This window comes from Scardinius erythrophthalmus, assembly GCF_964197995.2.
Source record: "Scardinius erythrophthalmus genome assembly, chromosome: 7".
Classification (NCBI taxonomy): Eukaryota; Metazoa; Chordata; class Actinopteri; order Cypriniformes; family Leuciscidae; genus Scardinius; species Scardinius erythrophthalmus.
This window is the reverse complement of record NC_138227.1, coordinates 4133698-4155024: the sequence shown is the minus strand read 5'-3', so window position 1 is coordinate 4155024 and position 21327 is coordinate 4133698. Positions and strand designations below refer to the sequence as shown.

At 40.2% G+C, this 21327-nt stretch overlaps 1 protein-coding gene across 3 annotated transcripts in view; it reads left to right on the top strand.

The window, feature by feature from the left end:
- Window positions 1-21327, top strand: part of LOC308694114 (NLR family CARD domain-containing protein 3-like) — a 93305-nt gene that overhangs the window by 24327 nt on the left and 47651 nt on the right. For all 3 annotated transcript variants that reach the window (XR_014030558.1, XM_081371442.1, XM_081371443.1), the window contains exons 3-6: window positions 5821-5931; window positions 7964-8089; window positions 8360-8455; window positions 9891-11600. Coding sequence is in view for 2 of the 3 variants with exons in the window: in XM_081371442.1 (XP_081227568.1) it covers window positions 5821-5931; window positions 7964-8089; window positions 8360-8455; window positions 9891-11600 (2043 nt within the window). In the remaining variant the exon portion in view is untranslated. The remainder of the gene's footprint in view (window positions 1-5820; window positions 5932-7963; window positions 8090-8359; window positions 8456-9890; window positions 11601-21327) is intronic.

Below are 21327 nucleotides of genomic sequence, written 5' to 3'. Positions count from 1 at the left end.
TCCCAAACTATTATCGATCCAGTTTAAGTCCCCTTTAGTTATAGGTTGCCATTTTTAAAACATAAATGTTCATAAACCTGCAGGAGCTCTGAAATATCCGTCTTCACTCCATCTTGGCTCACTAGCGCCCCCAAGTTCTGCTTTTCTGATGTATCAAATACTTATGTCATGCAATAAAATGCTAATTAATTACTTAAAAATCATACAATGTGATTTTCTGGATTTTTGTTTTAGATTCCGTCACTCACGGTTGAAGAGTACCTATGATAAAAATGACAGACCTCTACATGCTTTGTAAGTGGAGAAACCTGCAAAATCGGCAGTGTATCAAATACTTGTTCTCCCCACTGTATATATATCTTGGTTGTTTAGTTGCCTTAACTGTATATTGCAGCGATGTGCTGCATGCAGTAGGCTACTAGGGTTTCCCTCAATACTTCAGGATTCCCCTACTGGACATAAAACGCTTAATGTAGCTTAAAGGAACACTCCACCGTTTTTTGAAATAGGGCTTATTCACCGTCTTTCCTACATTTAGATAGGTGGGCAAACGCATTTTTGTCTCAGTGCATGCATTGTTTTAGTTTGTAAGCGCCATCGCTAGCTTAGCTCAGAGGTCCCCAACCCCCGGACCACGGACCGGTACCGGTCCGTGGGACATTTGGTACCGGGCCTCACAGAAAGAATATATAACTTAACGTATTTTCCGGACTATAAATCGCTCTCCGGAGCGATTTATAGTCCGGAAAATACGTTATGTCGCATCAGTAAAAAAATGCATCATGAAGAAGAAAAAACATAATATAGCCTAAGTCGCACTGGACTATAAGTCGCATTAATTTAGAAATGTAGCCTATTTCACAAATTTTTTTAAAAAATAAACAAAATAATAATTGTTCGGATGGGACAGTTCACCCTTACGGACGTGAGCGCTCTGAAAGCGGCACAAAAAGACTGCTTTAAAACTTTCACAGAGACCTCAGACAGAAAGCAAAAAGCCTGTCTTTAAATTGTATGTCGTTTTGTATTAATTGTATCTTAATTTTAATCAATGTTTCATCACCCAATTGCCTGGATTTAATAAGAAGTAAATATAATAGAAAGTATTTAATCAGGACACGGAGGCGCGGGCGCCTGGACTGGAGCTGGAGCTGATCTCATCAATTAACCGAAATTCAGCGTATAAGGTAGCCTACTTGCCTCACAGACCTGAGACATAGAAAGCTTGAAATGTCTCATTTTAAACAGAACAATTCAAAACAAAAGAAAACTGACTGTTCTCTGCTTATGTAATTCGTATGAAATGTGCATTTCTCTCTGGCGCGTTCACTAGGCATACTGCGAAGATCGAGTCAGCATTGTCAACTTCATCTTTGCACAGAAAACACTTGCTTATTATTAAACAATTAAAATGTCTCCTGCTATATTTTACATATTCATAATCATTAATTTTGGTTCTTAAAATCGGTTCTTTGTGACAGCTTTTAGGTGCTTTATTGGCAGCGCCACCCTTACATCGCATCAGCACCGTAAACATGGAGATTTTTTTCTTTTGGGGGGCTTTGTGTTTGTGTTCAGGCTTTCTCAGTTGTCTTTAGGCGCGATATTACGAGTACCCTGCTAATAAAATTGCAAGTAAGCCTACACATTGGATTCACGTTTATTATTATATTTAATAATTTTTTATATATTTTTTTATATTTTGTTGTATTTATCCGCCGCACATTAAAGGCCAGTCCGTGAAAATATTGTCTGATATTAAACCGGTCCGTGGCGCAAAAAAGGTTGGGGACCGCTGGCTTAGCTTAGCATAATGAATGGAATCCTTTGTTGCCAGCTAGCATTTCATGAGTAAAAGTGATAAAAAAAAAAAAACCTGTATTATATTTATTTATAAAAAAAAAAAAGTACTGTAGGAAAAATAGCCAGCTACTATTCACGCCGGTATGTTGACGGAAGTTGGGGGATTTCAGATGTTGTGTGATATCTCTGCGCCCAAGTAGCAGTGCTTCGCCTGTGCTTCAGCCTAATATAGTCCCAAGTCAATATCTGCCTAGGAAATCGCCTAGTCTTAATCTGCATTGCTATTTGTACTCGTTGTGAATACGCAGGCCACAAGAAGTAGAGTATTTTTTAGTATAGTTTTTTTTCACTTTTACTCACGACATGCTAGCTGGCAACAAAAGATTCCATTCATTATGCTAAGCTATCGGCGGCGCTGCCAAACTAAAACAATGCATGCACTGAGACAAAAATGCGTTTGCCCACCTATCTGAATGTAGGAAAGACGGTGAATAAGCCCTATTTCAAAAAACGGTGGAGTGTTCCTTTAATGTACTAATATAGTGATATAAAAAAACAAACTTGCAGGCAAGCAGATGGACTCAGAATATGAAATTAACGTGCAAAGTTTAATGCTGAGCGTTTCCCAGTGATATACTGGCATAAAGCTGGCTTGACGTTGGACAGTCGCACATTTAGGGACCGTCTCTAAAGTTACATACGACATTGGTATACACGTTTATACACGTTTATACACGTACCATACACGTTTGGTATAAACGCCAGAGGAGAACTGGCCCCCGACTGAGCCTGGGTTCTCCCAAGGTTTTTTTTTTTCTCCATTGGGTCACCTGATGGAGTTTTAGGACACCATTAGGTCACTTGATGGAGTTTTTCGGTTCCTTGCCACTGTTGCCTTTGGCTTGCTCAGTTGGGGATATTCTGGGGATATTTAATTTGATTTTATCAATAAATTCCACTAGAAACAAACCTTGTTGTATTATTTTAATTTAATACTGTGAAGCTGCTTTGATACAATCTGTATTGTGAAAAGCGCTATACAAATATACTTGACTTGACTTGACTTGACTTGACGTTTCTAACTTCAATAGCATTTGAATAGAACGACTTAAAGTCATAAAACCAACTGTAAAGTGTTCATGTAGGTGTCAGGCATAATGCCCTTTAGTTATTTGATATGTATTCAAATAAATTAAAGTTTGCTATTGAAGTTAGAAACGTGTATGCCAATGTTGTATGCAACTTTAGAGGTGGTCCCTAAATGTGCGAATGTCCAATGTCAAGCCAATTTTACATTTAGGCTACATTTAGTCATTTAGCAGACGCTTTTATCCAAAGCGACTTACAGTTAAACTAACGGAGGACAACAATATACAAGTGCTATGACTCTTCCCAGTTTAATCTAATGCAGTACACGTAGGCATATACTTATATATAGTGTTTTGTCCCGACGGAAGGGGAATCCTTGAGTATGAGGTATTGAGGGAAACCGATTTAATCCCGTTCATGGTAGAGAAAGCTGATAACATGTAGGCTACACAGGGAAAGTAACAATGAAGTTATTGAATGAAACATAAACACAGCTTTTGTGTCTTTATCATCTTTTCCGCATATATACTGACCAGTGGGAATTTCTTTAAAGGGATAGTTCACTTTGAAATGAATTTTTGATATGTTTTAGCTTACCTCAAGGGCATCCAAGATGTAGGTGTCTTTGTTTCCGCAGTAGTTTCAATTTTGATATTTTTAGGTCCAACCCTTCTTGTCTGTCAGTCATATAATGCAGGTCTATGGTCACTGTCTCAAAACACAAGCACAGAGTCCAACTTAAAACAATTCCCCACGTCCAAATGAAACAATTCCCCATCATAAGTACACATTGATGGCCTAAGACACGAAACGAGCGGTTTGTGTGAGAAAACGAACAGTATTTATATCGTTGCTTTAATATTTTATTGACTCAAAATGCATTAGAAAACGTTCATTTCAAAGACGAGTTCGTTCAGAATCAGTTACATACAGCAGGTTGGCTGACTCTATTTCCTTCTCATACATTCCCGTAGCGTCACAGTGCATTTCCCTGTTGAAGCCCAGCGTCCAGTGACTTCAATGGGGCTGCTTCGAACAGTTTTTTTCAGTGCTTGCAAAACTAGACGGTCATTGGATAAATGCTGCGATTATGTCCCAGCGTCTCTGGGGGTGAATGAGGAGTGGGCTGGCCTGGACTCCGGGCTTCTGCGTGATGATTGGAGGGTCTGTCGAAAGGCTGCGTCTCCTTTTGATTGACAGCGATTTCATACAATAAAAAGTCGCTAATGCTGAAGCTATTCGAGCTCAGGCCCATCGCGGATTTTTCAACTGTAGTCGAAAGACAAACTGCTGCAACCTATTTCTTGGTATTTGCTTGTTGAAATTGCTAGCCAATTTTCACAATACATTTCACACAATTCTACATTTATACCTTTATTATATTATTACTTATTATATTTTTTATATTATTATTAGTAATAATTAAAAAATAATTATTAAAATAATTAAAAATATATATTATTAGTAGTATTATTATACTTTATTATATTATTATTTATACCTTTATTATATTATTACATTTATACAATATTTATATTTAACTCTGCTGGCAATTGAGAGGACACTGGTCAAGTCACTGGAAAAGACGCCTAGTTGGTACAACAGGGTCACAGAGCATTTTCTTGAAAAGGAACTTAGAATTTACGTATAAATAAATGGACATTTATACATTTTATGATGTAGGCCGAAAATGAGCTTCCCCTCTTTGAAAGACCAGCAGCCGCCACTGATACTGACCCAGATAATCATTTTCATTTTATGAATGAATGGCTTGCTCTAACTGTTGCTCTGGGGCCGTATTCACAAAGAATTTTAAGGCTAAAAGTAGCTCCTAACTGGCGAATTTAGGAGCAACTCCTAAAAATAATGGGCGTGTCACTCCTAACTTTAGGACTCCTAATTTTTTTCACTAAGAGTAATTCACGAAGCATTTTAGCCCTAAAAGTAGCACCTAAGTCTGGGACAGCTTAAAAGAAGTCGAGAGGACTCCTAACTCACTAAGACCTATTCACAAACCGCTTTTTGTGGCATTTCACGTTGCGATGTTTTGAAATGCGTAGCGGCAGCTACAGGAGCTTCCAATCGCGAGGGAAAACATTTGCATTGTAGGCATAACTAGGAATGCAATAACGCCACCAACAACAACCAAAACTAGGCTACTCATTGCATGTAAACTAATTGTAACGTATCATTGTGAATCAAATTAAAATGTTCTTCTCTTTGCAAACGTAGGCAGAGGCATATAGTGACAGATTAATTCAATAATGTTGCAAAGATATTGCATCAATCCATATGTTTCATTAGGTTAGCCTACTAGGCTATTTGTTTTGCCTTACTCTTTATTCATTTATTCAGTTATTCATCATCTTCCATCCTTCGCACTACTTGTGTAGCGCACGCATTCTCAGACCTGTCACCTGTCACTCATCATCGTAGGGGAGGTGTTTGGAATCATTCCCGCGTTACAATCATCAGCCAATCAAGGTGGTCACTTCAGTCAAGCTCGTGCATGAGTAATGACGTCATCCATAGCAACGAAGACTCACTCTTAGTTTAGGAGTTGTCATTTTTCTTTACTAAGTGTAGGTCTGAAAGGCGTTGTGAATAACTTTTAAGAGAAAACTCTTAGCTAAAATCTTTTAGTGCGATTTAGGAGTACTCCTAGTGGTAAGATAAAATGCTTTGTGAATACGGCCCCTGGTCTTTGTCAAAAACATGCACTTGCACCTCCTGGTGGTGAGGTAGCAGATGGAGACAGCAGATGGAGAGTATGCTCAGTAATCTACTGCTTTTCCTGCAGTTCCTGGATGTCAATGTTGAATTTACTGTCGAATTTGAACCACTGAATTTGTGGAAGCGAATTTGCAAAGCTAAATAAAATGGACACAGTAATCTAAAGGATTAAACTGAATCTGTTCTCTGTTCCAGTTCAGTCCAGCAGAAGATTCCAACAGAGTCCAGCTGTGTGTCTATGAAGAGTAACCGCTCTATGGATCCGCCAATAGAGTTTAAGAGTGGAGACGAACGGCCAGATCTCAGGTATATCATTTATATACGTTATGCTTTTAGTATGAATTTTTTTAAATTAAAAAGCAAAATTGTTTTTGCTATATGTATATTTAGTCTTATACTAGCAATGACATCAAGAAAATGTAAGCTGAGATTTTTTCCACCTTTATATAATGGAGTAGGTGTAAAATTTAGTGGATTTTTCTAACCGCTGGTTCAGATTTGTTGAAAGCTTCACAGTGTCTGGCCAGAACAGTGATGCTTCACAGCAAGAGTACCGTTACTGGAGTACAGTAAGGTGGTTTATCTTTAAAGGTCAGCAAAACATTGGTCTCTTAAGTTGGTTGAGCCTTCGTACTCCATTGTGCCTTTGATAAGAGTCATGTGATCGTGGTTGATGTTCATCTGAGTTGAATTATTCTATAATTCTATGGGCCCTACTTTAACGATCTAAGCGCATTATCTAAAGCGCACGGTGCAAGTGCACTTAGGGAGTGTCCGAATCCACTTTTTCTAGTTTAACAACAGGAAAAATTGATGCACCCAGCGCATGGTCTAAAAGGGTTGTTCCTATTCTTTTAATGAGTAATTGTGCTCGCGCCACGGCGGATTCGCTATTTACACGGAAAGACTGAACACAGAACACAGAGCGCAAACGGATCTGCTTGTGCAGGAGGTTAAAGGTGTGTGTGTGTGTGTGTGTGTGTGTGTGTGTGTGTGTGTGTGTGTGTGTGTGTGTGTGAGAGTGAGTGAGGTTAAAGCACGCAAGCAGACCATCTACGGGACCAGCCGGATTCCACCATATCTTTATGTACACAATATTAGTATTTTATATAATTAATATTAATATATAATATAATATTTTATTTTTAATATTGTGCATGTTTGTGTGCTGCTGTGCGTCCCTGTGTGTGTAATAATAAGCAGAGTGTATGCGTGTTGTGTACCCGCTTATAGGCACATATTAATAACGCGCCCTAATAATAATAATAATAATTATTATTATTATTATTACATTTTAGGCATATTTAGAAGACGCTTTTGTCCAAAACGTGCAAAAAAATGAACAAAGCAATTCGTCAAATATCAGTCATAATACAGGTTAGACAATAATAATAAAGTGCTAAGATTATCACAAATAAACAAAAGATTTTGATGCACGTCATTCATATTAAATCGTATATTCCACCCATACCCGCTAGAGAATCACTTTAAATATGCAGACGCAGTTAAGACAATTTGATGTATTCCACTTAATATTCAATAAAACAATATACAATAAGATTCGTTAACGTGTTCTTCTAAAATGAGAGTGAGCCACAAATCCGTGAGTACAGTTTACAAAACCCGTGGGAACGGATTGTGAAAGCGTGAGCACGGTTTATGAATTTGTGGGTACAGACTGCAAAAACTGAAGGCATGGTTTACAAATCTGAGAGCGCGGATTAGAAACTCGTGGGTACGGTTTATTAAACCGAGGGAACAGTTTGAGAATTCGTGAGTACAGTTTATAAACTGAGCGGACGGATTGCAAAACCGTCGCCACAGATTTTTATTTTTTTTTATCCCACAGGTGACTTCCCGAGCTCCGTAGTTCCTTAAAATAGCAAAGTGCCAACAATGCGCCTGAACACACCTTGTTTTCAGACCAGCATGCCCATGGGCACAAATACATTTGCTATTTAAACAACGTGATGCAGGACATGAAAATTATAACTGTGTCTGGTTGAAACTAGCAGAAAACACTTGCGTCGCACCTGGCGCTGCGTTACGCTGGGTGTATGAAAGGGCCCACTAGTTGTTTTCAATTTGTTTGTTTTGTATTCCTAATTCCTAATATTACTGTTTTTCTCAGTTGCTTTGGTACATTTTTTTAATCATGCTTAACATTTGCAAACCAGTAAGTTAATTTCTCAAAATAATTATAATCAAAGTTTGAGACACAGTGCAAAACACCACTGAGTTACAGACCTTAAAGCAAAAATGTAACAACACTTCCTGGTCTTTCCCCAGATTCCTGTAAAAGTGTGAAACAAGTCTGTCTGCTTTTTATTTTACTTAGTTTGAAAACCAGTTCATTCCAGCAGAAGAGCTCAAACCCAGAGTCCAGCTGTGTGTCTATGAGGAGTAACCGCTCTATGGATCCGCCAATAGAGTTTAAGAGTGGAGACACACAGCCTGATCTCAGGTATATCATTTCTATAAAAGTTATACTTCTAGTATTTGATTTTTATGAAATTGTTATAAATATGCAGCAGTTTAATGATCTTAAAATTCTAAGTTCAAATCCTGTAAGTTTCAGTCTATTAATACCATTGTGCTCTTGTGTAAAGCGCTCTGTATTATATTGTTAATACATTCACACACTGTAAAAGCTGTTGGTCTGTTACTCAGTTAATGACACAATTACATCAATATCAGTGTGTCTGATTCTTTACCCTCTTCATTCTGATTTAAGGTCAAATCTTCTATCCAGACCAGTTAAAAACAAAACTGTGTGCAAGCCTGTGATTCAACCACAAGACTTTAATGAAAGCATGTGTCCTGGTTTCAGGTAAAATATAGGACTTTTTGTTGTTTTTAATTTTAGGTTCTGCAATGCACATCACACATCACTTAAACTAGGGGTGAGCGATATCACGATTTTTGATCGTGGGCAATTAAAATGTCTCCACGATCCTCTTTTGAAGAAATATCGTAGTATCTACAGCACATTCTATCAGTTGCAGTTCTGGCGCCTCCCTCTCAATATATTGTACAACGCGATGTACTTTCACATCACATGTTAACGCAGAGGTAGTTACACTCACGGGATACTGCAGTTCACAAAAGACTTATCTTTCGAGTCTTATTGAGTTAATACTGTCAAATACACACAAGGTTTACATAAACACAGTTGGTTATGTCTAAAGTGAAAGCAAACATTTGAGAGAAAATCATGCGCATATGCGTGTATGCTAGATGCGTGCCGGTCTTCAAGGGACAGTGGCCTAATAGTAAACATGCTGTCGCTTGTCCTTAAAGGGATAGTTCACCCAAAAATGAACATTCTGTCATTATTTACTCACTCTAATGCTGTTCCAAACCTGTATTCATTTCTTTCTTGTGCTGAATACAAAATAAGATATTTTGAAGAATGTGGCTATCCAAACAGTTGCTGGTCCCCGTTGACTTCCATAGGAAATATATATACCATGGAAGTCACTGGGGACCAGCAACTGTTTGGTTACCCACATTCTTAAAAATAACTTTTAATTTCAACAGAAGAAAGAAACTTGCAGAACTTGAGAGAGTAAATGATGACAATTTTCATTTTTAGGGGAACTATCCCTTTAATGCTAATAAAACAACAAAAAACAAAATCACTCACTGCTTTGATAACTTTAATAGTAGCATTAATAAGCATCAATGTATAATTTAATAAGTCTATGTAGTGTTTTATTTTTATATTCGTTAATTTATTTCTTGAATGCTACTGTTAAATACACCTACTGTAACTGAAAACATAAAGCACTGTTTATTTCATTTGTATATTATGTTGTGTATATGTAATGTCTATCTTTGTCATTATTTTCTTTGTTATTAAAAAATAAGAACAAAGATTTTTATCTCATATCTTTTACCTTCTTTGACCTAAATATCTGCCATTCTTTTATATCTTATATTTTGTTACCTTGTAAGGCTTTGTTTTTTAAAATAGGGACTTTAGTTTGGCTGTAATGCTCAGTCACTTGCAAATTGTTAAACCAACAAGAAAACAAATTGTGATAAAATCGTGAATCGTGATTTTTCTGAAAAGAATCGTGATATGATATTTTTGCCATATCGCCCACCCCTAACTCAAACACATGATTAATAATTGAAACATTTCAGAAACCTAATGATGTTCTGTGTCCCATAATACAGCAAACAAATAATATTTTTTTTAAAAAATGTATTGCCATTTACTTCTCTGACTTGTGTAATAATGTGGTATTTTAATCTTACAGCCATGACTCTGAACTTCCTGAAGTCTTCAACACATTGAGATCAAATCTGAGACAGAAGTTTGAGTGTTTGAATGAGGGAATATCAAAGCAGGGAAACCCAACACTCCTGAATGAGATCTACACAGAGCTCTACATCACAGAGAGTGAAAGTGGAGAGATCAATAATGAGCATGAGGTGAGACAGATTGAGACACAGTCCAGCAGAGCAGAAACAGAGGACACACCGATCAAATGCAATGACATCTTTAGACCTTTACCTGGACAAGACAAACCCATCAGAACTGTGCTGACAAAGGGAGTCGCTGGCATTGGGAAAACAGTCTCTGTGCAGAAGTTCATCCTGGACTGGGCTGAAGGGAAAGAGAATCAGGACGTCCAGCTCATATTTCCACTCGCTTTCAGAGAGCTCAACTTGATGAAGGACAAAACACTCAGTCTTTCAGATCTTCTTCATGTCTTTTTCCCTGAAACCAAAGAAATGGACATATCCAGTGATGAGTATAAAGTGTTGTTCATCTTTGATGGTCTGGATGAGTGTCGTCTGTCTCTGGATTTTCAGAGCGATGTGAGGTTGTGTGATGTGACTGAATCAGCCTCAGTGGACGAGCTGCTGACGAACCTCATTGTGGGGAATCTGCTTCCCTCTGCTCTCATCTGGATCACCTCCAGACCAGCAGCAGCGGATCTTGTCCCCTCTGAGTGTGTCCATCGAGTGACAGAGGTACGAGGCTTCAATGAGCCACAGAAGCAGGAATACTTCAGGAAGAGAATCAGTGATCAGAGTCTGGCCGACAGGATCATCTCACACCTGAAGTCATCAAGGAGCCTCTTTATTATGTGCCAAATCCCAGTGTTCTGCTGGATCTCAGCCACTGTTCTAGAGGAGATGTTGATTGAAGCAGAGAGAGGAGAGATTCCCAAGACTCTCACTCAAATGTACACACACTTCCTGCTCATTCAGACTAACATCAAACATGAGAAGGACTATGAGAAGAAAGTGAAAGATGAAGACATGATTGTCAAACTGGGGAAACTGGCTTATCAGCAGCTTGTGAAAGGCAACCGGATCTTCTATGAGGAAGACCTGAGAGAGTGTGGCATTGATGTGACAGAAGCATCAGTTTACTCAGGATTGTGCACTCAGATCTTCAGAGAGGAGTTGGGCTTATCTCAGGGGAAAGTCTTCAGCTTTGTTCATCTGAGCATTCAGGAACATCTAGCAGCTCTATATGTGCATCTCTCCTTTATCAACAATAACAATGTGTTTGACCAGATTACCAAACCAACTAAAGTTTCCCTATCTGATCTCCATCAGAGAGCTGTGGATGAGGCTTTAGACAGTAAAAATGGGCATCTGGACCTTTTCCTTCGTTTCCTTCTGGGTCTGTCAGTGGAGTCTAATCAGAGTCTCTTACAAGAACTAAAGACACACACAGCAAACAGCTCTCACAACAATCAGAAAACAGTTGACTATATTAAAGAAAAGATCAGTGAGAATCCCTCTCCAGATAAATACATCAATCTGTTTCACTGTCTGAATGAACTGGGTGATCTTTCTCTCGTGAACGAAGCTAAACCTCATATGAGCTATGGAGGATTACGCAGTGTAAAACTCTCCTCGTCTCAGTGGTCAGCTTTAGTGTTTGTGTTGTTGTCCTCAGAGTGGACAATGCAGATGTTTGACCTGAACCCATTATTTCAAGGAGAACAGTAAGTAACCTTATGAATGAAGAGATTGATAAAGATTGATTTCTGGGATATTGTACATAATTTGCGGGTGCTACTCAAACTAATGCTGTGTCCTAGTAAGGCTGCATATCTATGAAGGTAAATCAGTAGCAAAACTCGAGAGCACGTAAATGTGAATTTGAGAACTTGTACAATAAATATTCGTACTTGTACATGAACATTTACACTCACAGCTCCAATGTGAAAACCTGTAAAATAAAAATCTGAAGTTGAATGTTGAAATTTGCACTCGCATACAATAGTCACAAACCTGTATTCTGAATCTGATGCTGCAGACAAGTAGACACAAATGTGTAAAATGCCATTCACAGAAATACAACGACAGACACAAACTTGTAATATATATTTTGCGTTTAATCTTACGTTTACAATCGCAGTACTACCTCAAATAGGCACTTGCAACTTCTCAAAGCTGTCACTGCAATTTCAAATTTCGCGCCTTGACTTTTGCTACTCTTTTCGCGATATATCAGGTGCAAAACTAACTTGTGCACTTGAAACTCAGAGGCGGCGAGAGAGAAAAGGGGGGCGGGAGCTGGGGTGTTCAAAGGAGCCGTTTTATTGGTTGGCAGCTAGCCAATGAAATGGGACTTCGATGATGTCACAAAAGCCGTGTGCACTGAAATAACGCAAACATGGCTTAATGCATTAGACTGATATTAAAAGAAATAAACGATATTATCAAACTCAGTAAACACAATGCTTATAATGCATACTACAGAAAAGCAGATGAGCACAGAATATGATGAAAGAAAGCAAATGTGTGTTGAGTGCAAATAAACTTGCTGCCTGTGTTTTATTAATAATTTAATGAATTATGTTTTTTTTTTAGTTTTTTTTTTTTTTTATAACTGTTGGTCCATTAAGTCTTATTAAGCGTTTTCTTGGTTTTCAATGGGAGGAAAACGTACAATTAAACTCGTTGCATCCATATTCAGAGCTCAATTGCTTTGCTTTATTTGTATGGTGTTTCCTGAGTTTGGTCTTTTAATACCACTGTCTCAATTAAATGCGTTGTGTTCATATTCTGTGCTCATCTGCTTTTCTGTAGTATGCATTATAAGCATTGTGTTTACTGAGTTTGATAATATCGTTTATTTCTTTTAATATCAGTCTAATGCATTAAGCCGATAGACTGTAAAAAATAGATTAAGCCATGTTAACGTTTCAGTGCACACGGGTTTCGTGACATCATCGAAGTCACATTTCATTGGCTAGCTGCCAACCAATAAAACGGCTCCTTTGAACACCCCAGCTCCCGCCCCCCCCCTTCTCTCTCGCCGCCTCTGAGTTTTAAGTGCACAAGTTAGTTTTGCACCTGATATATCGCGAAAAGAGTAGCAAAAGTCAAGGCGCGAAATTTGAAATTGCAGTGACAGATTTGAGAAGTTGCAAGTGCCTATTTGAGGTAGTACTGCGAATGTGAACGTAATATTGAACGCAAAATATATATTACAAGTTTGTGTCTGTCGTTGTATTTCTGTGAATGGCATTTTACACATTTGTGTCTACTTGTCTGCAGCATCAGATTCAGAATACAGGTTTGTGACTATTGTATGCGAGTGCAAATTTCAACATTCAACTTCAGATTTTTATTTTACAGGTTTTCACATTGGAGCTGTGAGTGTAAATGTTCATGTACAAGTACGAATATTTATTGTACAAGTTCTCAAATTCACATTTACGTGCTCTCGAATTTTGCTACTGATTTACCTTCATAGATATCTCGGCTGCCACAACATCAAGCATACTTTGAAGGATCATTTGAAGTCAACTTTTGTTTTGCGTCCTTAATTCAGCTCATTTTGAAGGATGCATCAAGTGTATCCTTCGTGTCCTTCACCCACAATCCGTTGCACACATTCCAATTCACGGAAAAAAACATTAATGTAAAATGAGTTGGCACTGAGCTTATCGGAGTTCATTATGAAATGTAAGAAGAAGATGTTTTCGGAGATTAAGGGCCCTTTCACACCTACCTTGTTTGGTCCGGACTTTTGGACTTTTCAGTTTGGTCCGAATCAAAATTACAGGTGTGAAACCTCCCCCGGACCACGGTCCAGACCAAACAGACGAAGTTTGGTCCGACGAAAAAAGGTGGTCTCGGTCCGGATCAAACTGAACAAAGGTTTGGTTCGTTTCCAGTGTGAAAGCATTTTCTGTATGGTTCGGACTTTCAGACTATTTACAGGAAGTTCCGGTGGTTCCCGCGTAGCCTAAACAACTGAAGAAGAATATTTATGTGCAGATCTGTCAGTCCTGCCCACAGCGTTTCTTCCAGCTGATTCTCGCACACACACACACACACACACACACACACACACACACACACGAACACACGAACACACACACACACACACACACACACACACACACACACACACGAACACACGAACACACACACACACACACACACACACACACACACACAGACACACACACACACACACACACACACACACACACACGTACACGTCCTGTGTCCTGCCGGCGACGATAAAATGTTCTCACAACGAGGACGTTAATTTGGTGAATTTTAACTAGCCTCGAGTATAGTTGGTGCTGCTGGAAGTAATGTCGAAATAATAATAATATAGTGGCAACAACATGCGTCTGTTCATTCATTCTTGTCAAAGTTACCCGCCGAATTGACAACACGCTGACGTCAGACGCACGTCCGTTTACAAACCAATCAATGTCAAGATGCAGCCCATATAGATGATGACGACAGGACGCAAGTACGTCATGAAAAGTTCTTTAGTGCGCCCACATAATTGCAATGTGAAACCAAACCAAAACTAACCTAATGTATACAATGTATCAAAACATGAACTTTGGTTTGGATCTTGGTGTGGACTTTCAGGTGTGAAAGGGCCCTAAGGTATACTTTACAGCTCCTCGATTATGGCAAAAATCATAATCACGATTATTTAGCTAAATATTGAGATCACGATTATTAGTGAGTGATATAATAAAAGTCCTATTTCATGATATGAGTAATTTTAAAGGAACACTGCACTGTTTTTTGAAATAGGGCTTATTCACCTTCTTTCCTACATTTAGATAGGTGGGCAAATGCATTTTTGTCTCAGTGCATGCATTGTTTAATTTGACAGGGTCGGCGCTAGCTAAGCTTAGCATAATGAATGGAATCCTTTGTTGCCAGATAGCATGTCCTGAGTAAAAAAGAAAAAACAAAAAAAAACACCTAATTACTTCTTGTGGCCTGCGTATTCACAACAGTTACAAATAGTGATGCAGATTAACACTAGGCGATTTCCTAGGCAGATATTGACTTATATATTAAGGACTATATTAGGGGGAAGCACAGATGAAGCACTGCTACTTGGCCGTGATATCTCTGCGCCCAAGTATCAGTGCTTCGACTGTGCTTCCCCCTAATATAGTCCCAAGTCAATATCGGCATAGGAAATCGCCTAGTGTTAATCTGCATCACTATTTGTACTCGTGAATACGCAGGCCACAAGAAATAATTAGGTGGGTTTTTTTTTTTTTTTGCATCACTTTTACTCAGGACATGCTAGCTGGCAACAAAGGATTCCATTCATTATGCTAAGCTAAGCTAGCGCCGACCCTGTCAAACTAAAACAAAGCATGCACTGAGACAAAAATGCATTTGCCCACCTATCTAAATGTAGGAAAGAAGGTGAATAAGCCCTATTTCAAAAAACGGTGGAGTGTTCCTTTAAATGTCAGTGAAATTTCACAATGATCAATACTTCAGCAAACATTTATACTAGGTTAATGTAAGTAAAAGTTCTCAAAACAATTACAGAAGACAAGCAAACAGTCAGCAACACAATAAGAAAAAAGAAACTAAAGCACAAACTAAACTGACAAAAAATACTACAGAACAAAAATACAAATTAAATCATTAATAGTGCTTTAGGTTGTTCTAGAAGATGTAATAAGTGGTATTCAGATAAGTTATAGACTACAACAGAAATCAAGAAAAAATCAAATGTAAAACATCACTGGAGTATACTTTAAATATAGACTAATCCATATTAAAACTATTTTATTTTATTATAAATTTTTTTTATTTTATTATATTTTTTTATTTTTTTATTTTTTTTACTGATAACCTATAATTAAGTCCTTCTCGTGGCCGATTCCGATACAGATACCGATAACCAATAAGTTCATATTTTTATATCATAATTTTTTTTATATAATCTGCAGTTTGTGCACCCAGAAGAATATAAAATCTAAGATGCACTGATGAAACTGATATTTATTTAGTAGCTCTGGCCTAACTATAATAGCAAACATCAGTCCTAACTCTTCAAATGTTTTTATTTTTTGTGTAAGGCACCACAATACTTAGTAACATAAAGGGTTTAACAGAACTATGACAGAACCATGATTTATCTGCACTTAACAACTAATTAACAACAAATTTATATTCAAGTATTTCATGCATAACAAAGAAATGCATCTATTTAACATTTAGTGCATGAGGATGAGGAAGGTATATAGAGTTTAAGTCACATGTTTTTCAAATACATATATAAAATGCACTGACATTTGTCAACCTCGAGAAAAATACAAATAAAAGTGCATTCTCAAAAATAAAGTGCATCCTCAAAAGAGCATAGGGGATAGTTGAGATTGCAATTTTCAAATACCTGCAGAATGGGGACATCGATGCTCCATGTTTTATACTTAGCGCTAGTAGCTGCTTCATATTCTTTTAATACAGATGCACCACGAAGACGGCCTTACAAGTGAGATATATGAGTTGTTGTGTTAAAACTTGACACCTTTTTTGCTCCTCTCAGAATCCTTGCTAAACATGGTTTGCAAGCAATAATGGCATTGTCCTCTGCTGCAACCCAGAAAAAGTTCAGACAGGCGAAGACATGTTCACAGATCATGATGTAATGAGTGCGACACAGTTTTAAAGCTGCAGTAACTTGCACTTCGGAAGAGAATGAATCTCGTATAAATCGGACTGATTGATTGATTTACCAGCAAGCGTACTTTATCGGATCTAGTAATTGGATTTCATTTATTTATCGGAGCAATAAAAATTATGTACATTTCACCCATATCGCCCGATAATTTTTCTGTCTGATTAATATTGTGCATCCCTAAAAACTAGTTTATTTATTCAAGAGCAGTGAGTGATTTTATCTTTGTCTTTTGTTGTTTGATTAACCATAATGACTGCAAACAGATTACTGTCACCAAACCAGATACAAACCAGACAGAAGTGACAGAACTTCTGACAATCTTCAATGACGGTCTGGCTTTCCAGTGATTTCCAGTGAGGATTTAGACCGTACCATAGTACTGAGACTGCTCACATTAGAGTCACAAATGATTTGCTCTTATCATCCGATCGTGGTTGTATCTCTCTTATTAGTGTTCTTAGTGCTGCATTTGACACTATCGACCATAACATTCTTTTAAGTAGACTCGAAAACTATGTTGGCATTAGTGGAATTGCACTAGCATGGTTTAAATCATACTTATCTGACCGTTATCAGTTCAATAGGTTCAAAAAACAGAGATTCTAATTATTGGACAAAAAACTTCCTCACGTAATAACCTAGAATACTGTCTTACACTTGATGGCTGCTCTGTCAAGTCTTCATCGTCAGTTAGGAACCTGGGTGTGCTCTTTGATACCAATCTTTCATTTGAAAGTCACGTGTCTAGTATCTGTACAACCTCATTTTTCTATCTTAAACATATATATCGAAAATACGTCATATGCTCTCATTGACAAATGCGGAACAATTAGTTCATGCGTTCATGACCTCAAGGCTAGATTACTGTAATGCTCTACTGGGTGGTTGCCCTGCACGCTTAATAAACAAACTACAGCTGGTTCAAAACGCAGCAGCTCGAGTTCTTACCAGAACCAGGAAGTATGACCATATTAGCCCGGTTCTGTCAAAACTGCACTGGCTCCCTATTAAACATCGCATCAATTTTAAAATATTGCTGATTACTTACAAAGCACTAAATGGTTTAGCTCCGCAGTGCTTGAGCGAGCTCTTAACGCATTATAGTCCTTCACGTCTATTGCAATCTCAAAATTCCGGCCAGTTGATAATACCTAGAATATCAAAGTCGACTGCTGGCGGTAGATCCTTCTCCTATTTAGCACCAAAACTCTGGAACAGTCTTCCTACCATTGTCCGGGAAGCAGACACACTCTGTCATTTCAAAGCTAGACTAAAGGCACATCTCTTTGACCTAGCATACACATAACACATTATAGACTTCTATAATTTAATGTTAGGCTGCATAGATTAGGTCAGCCGGAACCGAGAACACTTCCCATAAATCCTGATGTACTCGTTACATCATAAGAAGAATGGCATCTACGCTAATTTTAGTGTCTGTGTTTATCCCGAAGTTTTCTCGCAGCCTGCCGGATCCAGGCCGTATCCAGATCTGATGAAGGACCTGCGCCTGCACCTTTACCACTCCAGATAAAGCGTTGCCGGAAAATTAGTTTCGCATACCTACCCCGAAGTGACAAAATAAAATTAAATTCTGTATCAAAAATAAGGAAACACCAGTACTCTGTTTAGGCTTGGTCTGTAGGGAATTCCAAACATGTGCACATATATTCAGACGCACATAACTATAGAACCGATTCTTAATGCGCATATGACCGGCATCAGCGTTTCTCACAGGTTCGCGTTTAAAGTCTGTGTAGAGAGAATGGTGTCGTCTTAGCGGCCCCTAATTTAATAACAAATGATTGTTGCGACGGAAGCGAATCAATCAAAACTAACTTTAGCTGGAATATAACTTTATTAAAGATTCGCTATAAAGCCAAAACAATCTATGTTACCTTAAATTATATGTTTGTCTCTGTAAAGCTGCTTTGAAACAATCTCCATTGTTAAAAGCGCTATATAAATGAGGATGACAATTGACAGTCTTATGTATTAAGAATATATTAAACCAAAAACTTTCATATTTTTTAGAAAGGATGTGAATTAAAACAACCACAGCAGGCAACAAGTTAATAAATTCTGTTAAATTAAAATTTTAATTGGCAGAATTTTCCATTTGTTTTCTGACAGGAAACGAATCCTGCTCCACATTTTGATTGACAGCAGTCACAACCTACTAGTGACCATGTTTACTCCTTTCCTTTCAACCATTGGATAGGATTTAAAAAACGGCTGTTGTATTTGTACTTCTGATGAAGCGCTATTAAATATCGAGGGGAAAAACTACGCCGCAAAAAGAATAAATAAAATGCTTTCTTAAAAAGGCAAAAGAATGCATGCATGTTTTCTTAAAGGCCGTGTTGCAGGGTTATTTTTTCAACGAATTTGTGCAATTTACTTGTTGGTAATAAACATTTAAACTGTTATCCATTGTATTTTATGTTATTGGGTATCACAAAATGGAATATAATACGAAAAAGTAGAGCGGTTTGCAAACACAAGCACCTGCCATTGCCAAACACAGCGACAGACACGCGGCGGCTACGTTTGCAACAACATTTTCACCGGAGGAAGAGATAAATGCTTAGAAACGCCCATATAGCTAGCATGATGCCTTCTATTTCTAGATGACAAAGACAAAGTTTACCAGTACTACAACACTATGACAAAGGTGTCACATGCCTGTCCTGTCTTGTGCTGCACATGGGTGTTTTTGTTGTTTGCCATGTGTTCTTGTTTATTGTCTAGCCCCTCCCATCTTGTTATCTGATTATTTGGTTAATTTGTCCCACCTGTTGTGTTCGTTACCCTCCTTTGTTTGTTCCCCTATTTAGCCTCCTTGTGTTTGTAGTCTTGTGCTGGCTCGTTGTCCGTGTTACCTGTATTTGATGTTCCTGTGCTGTTGGTATCTGAGTTCTGAGTTTTTGTATTTTGTCTATGTTTGTTTATTAAATCTTCTCTGCACTTGAATCCTCGTCTCTCGTTCAGTGTCCCGTGACAGAACGAGCCAGCCAAGTATGTGGATTCAGCAGAGCGAGATTTTTCCTCCGGGGGAGAACAAGGGAAACTCCATTTCCCTGTTTGAATATTTTGCCAGGTGTGCTCAGAGAACTTTGGAGGAGGAGAGCACCATGTCTGACGGTGATCAGATCGGAGGAGGTGGTTCGGTGGTTTCGGAGCCGGTGGTCAGGAGACGGAGGAGGAGGAGAAAGGCGCCACTTCAACGTCACGTCACATCTGCCCAGCCAGAGACTGTTCACGTCACGTCTGCCCAGCCAGAGACGGTTCACGTCACGTCTGCCCAGCCAGAGACGGTTCACGTCACGTCTGCCCAGCCAGAGACGGTTCACGTCACGTCTGCCCAGCCAGAGACTGTTCACGTCACGTCTGCCCAGCCAGAGACTGTTCACGTCACGTCTGCCCAGCCAGAGACTGTTCACGTCACGTCGGCCCAGCCAGAGACTGTTCACGTCACGTCGGCCCAGCCAGAGACTGTTCACGTCACGTCGGCCCAGCCAGAGACTGTTCCTGAGCCTATGTCTTCGGACAAGATGGTCGTCGCTGCCGCCGAGCCTGTTCAAGTCACGCCTGCCGAGCCTGTGTCCCCTGACAAGATGGCCGCCGTCGAGCCTGTGTCTTCGGACAAGATGGCCGCCGCCGAGCCTGTTCACATCACGCCTGCCGAGCCTGTGTCCCCTGACAAGATGGCCGCCGTCGAGCCTGTGTCTGAGCCGGTGGTGTCTGTTCCTGAGCCTGAGCCCTCTGTGACCGCGACACTGGCCATTATGGCCACAGCCATGTTGTGTGTGTGGGCTACGCACACACTTGAGCCGGTGGTGTCTGTTCCTGAGCCGGAGCCAGTGTCTGTTCCTGAGCCGGAGCCAGTGTCTGTTCCTGAGCCGGAGCCAGTGTCTGTTCCTGAGCCGGAGCCAGTGTCTGTTCCTGAGCCGGAGCCAGTGTCTGTTCCTGAGCCGGAGCCAGTGTCTGTTCCTGAGCCGGAGCCAGTGTCTGTTCCTGAGCCGGAGCCAGTGTCTGTTCCTGAGCCGGAGCCAGTGTCTGTTCCTGAGCCGGAGCCAGTGTCTGTTCCTGAGCCGGAGCCAGTGTCTGTTCCTGAGCCGGAGCCAGTGTCTGTTCCTGAGCCGGAGCCAGTGTCTGTTCCTGAGCCGGAGCCAGTGTCTGTTCCTGAGCCGGAGCCAGTGTCTGTTCCTGAGCCTGTGTCTGTTCCTGTGTCTGTTCCTGAACCTGAGCCGGTGGTGCCAGTTCCAGTGCCCGAGCCGGTGGTGCCAGTTCCCGTGCCCGAGCCGGTGGGGTCTGTTCCTGAGCCGGTGGTGCCAGTTCCAGTGCCCGAGCCGGTGGTGCCAGTTCCAGTGCCCGAGCCGGTGGTGTCTGTTCCAGTGCCCGAGCCGGTGGTGTCTGTTCCAGTGCCCGAGCCGGTGGTGTCTGTTCCAGTGCCCGAGCCGGTGGTGTCTGTTCCAGTGCCCGAGCCGGTGGGGTCTGTTCCTGAGCCGCCCGAGGGGTCGTCTCCGCCCTGGCCGCCCGAGGGGCCGTCTCCGCCCTGGCCGCCCGAGGGGCCGTCTCCGCCCTGGCCGCCCGAGGGGCCGTCTCCGCCCTGGCCGCCCGAGGGGCCGTCTCCGCCCTGGCCGCCCGAGGGGCCGTCTCCGCCCTGGCCGCCCGAGGGGCCGTCTCCGCCCTGGCCGCCCGAGGGGCCGTCTCCGCCCTGGCCGCCCGAGGGGTCGTCTACGCCCTGG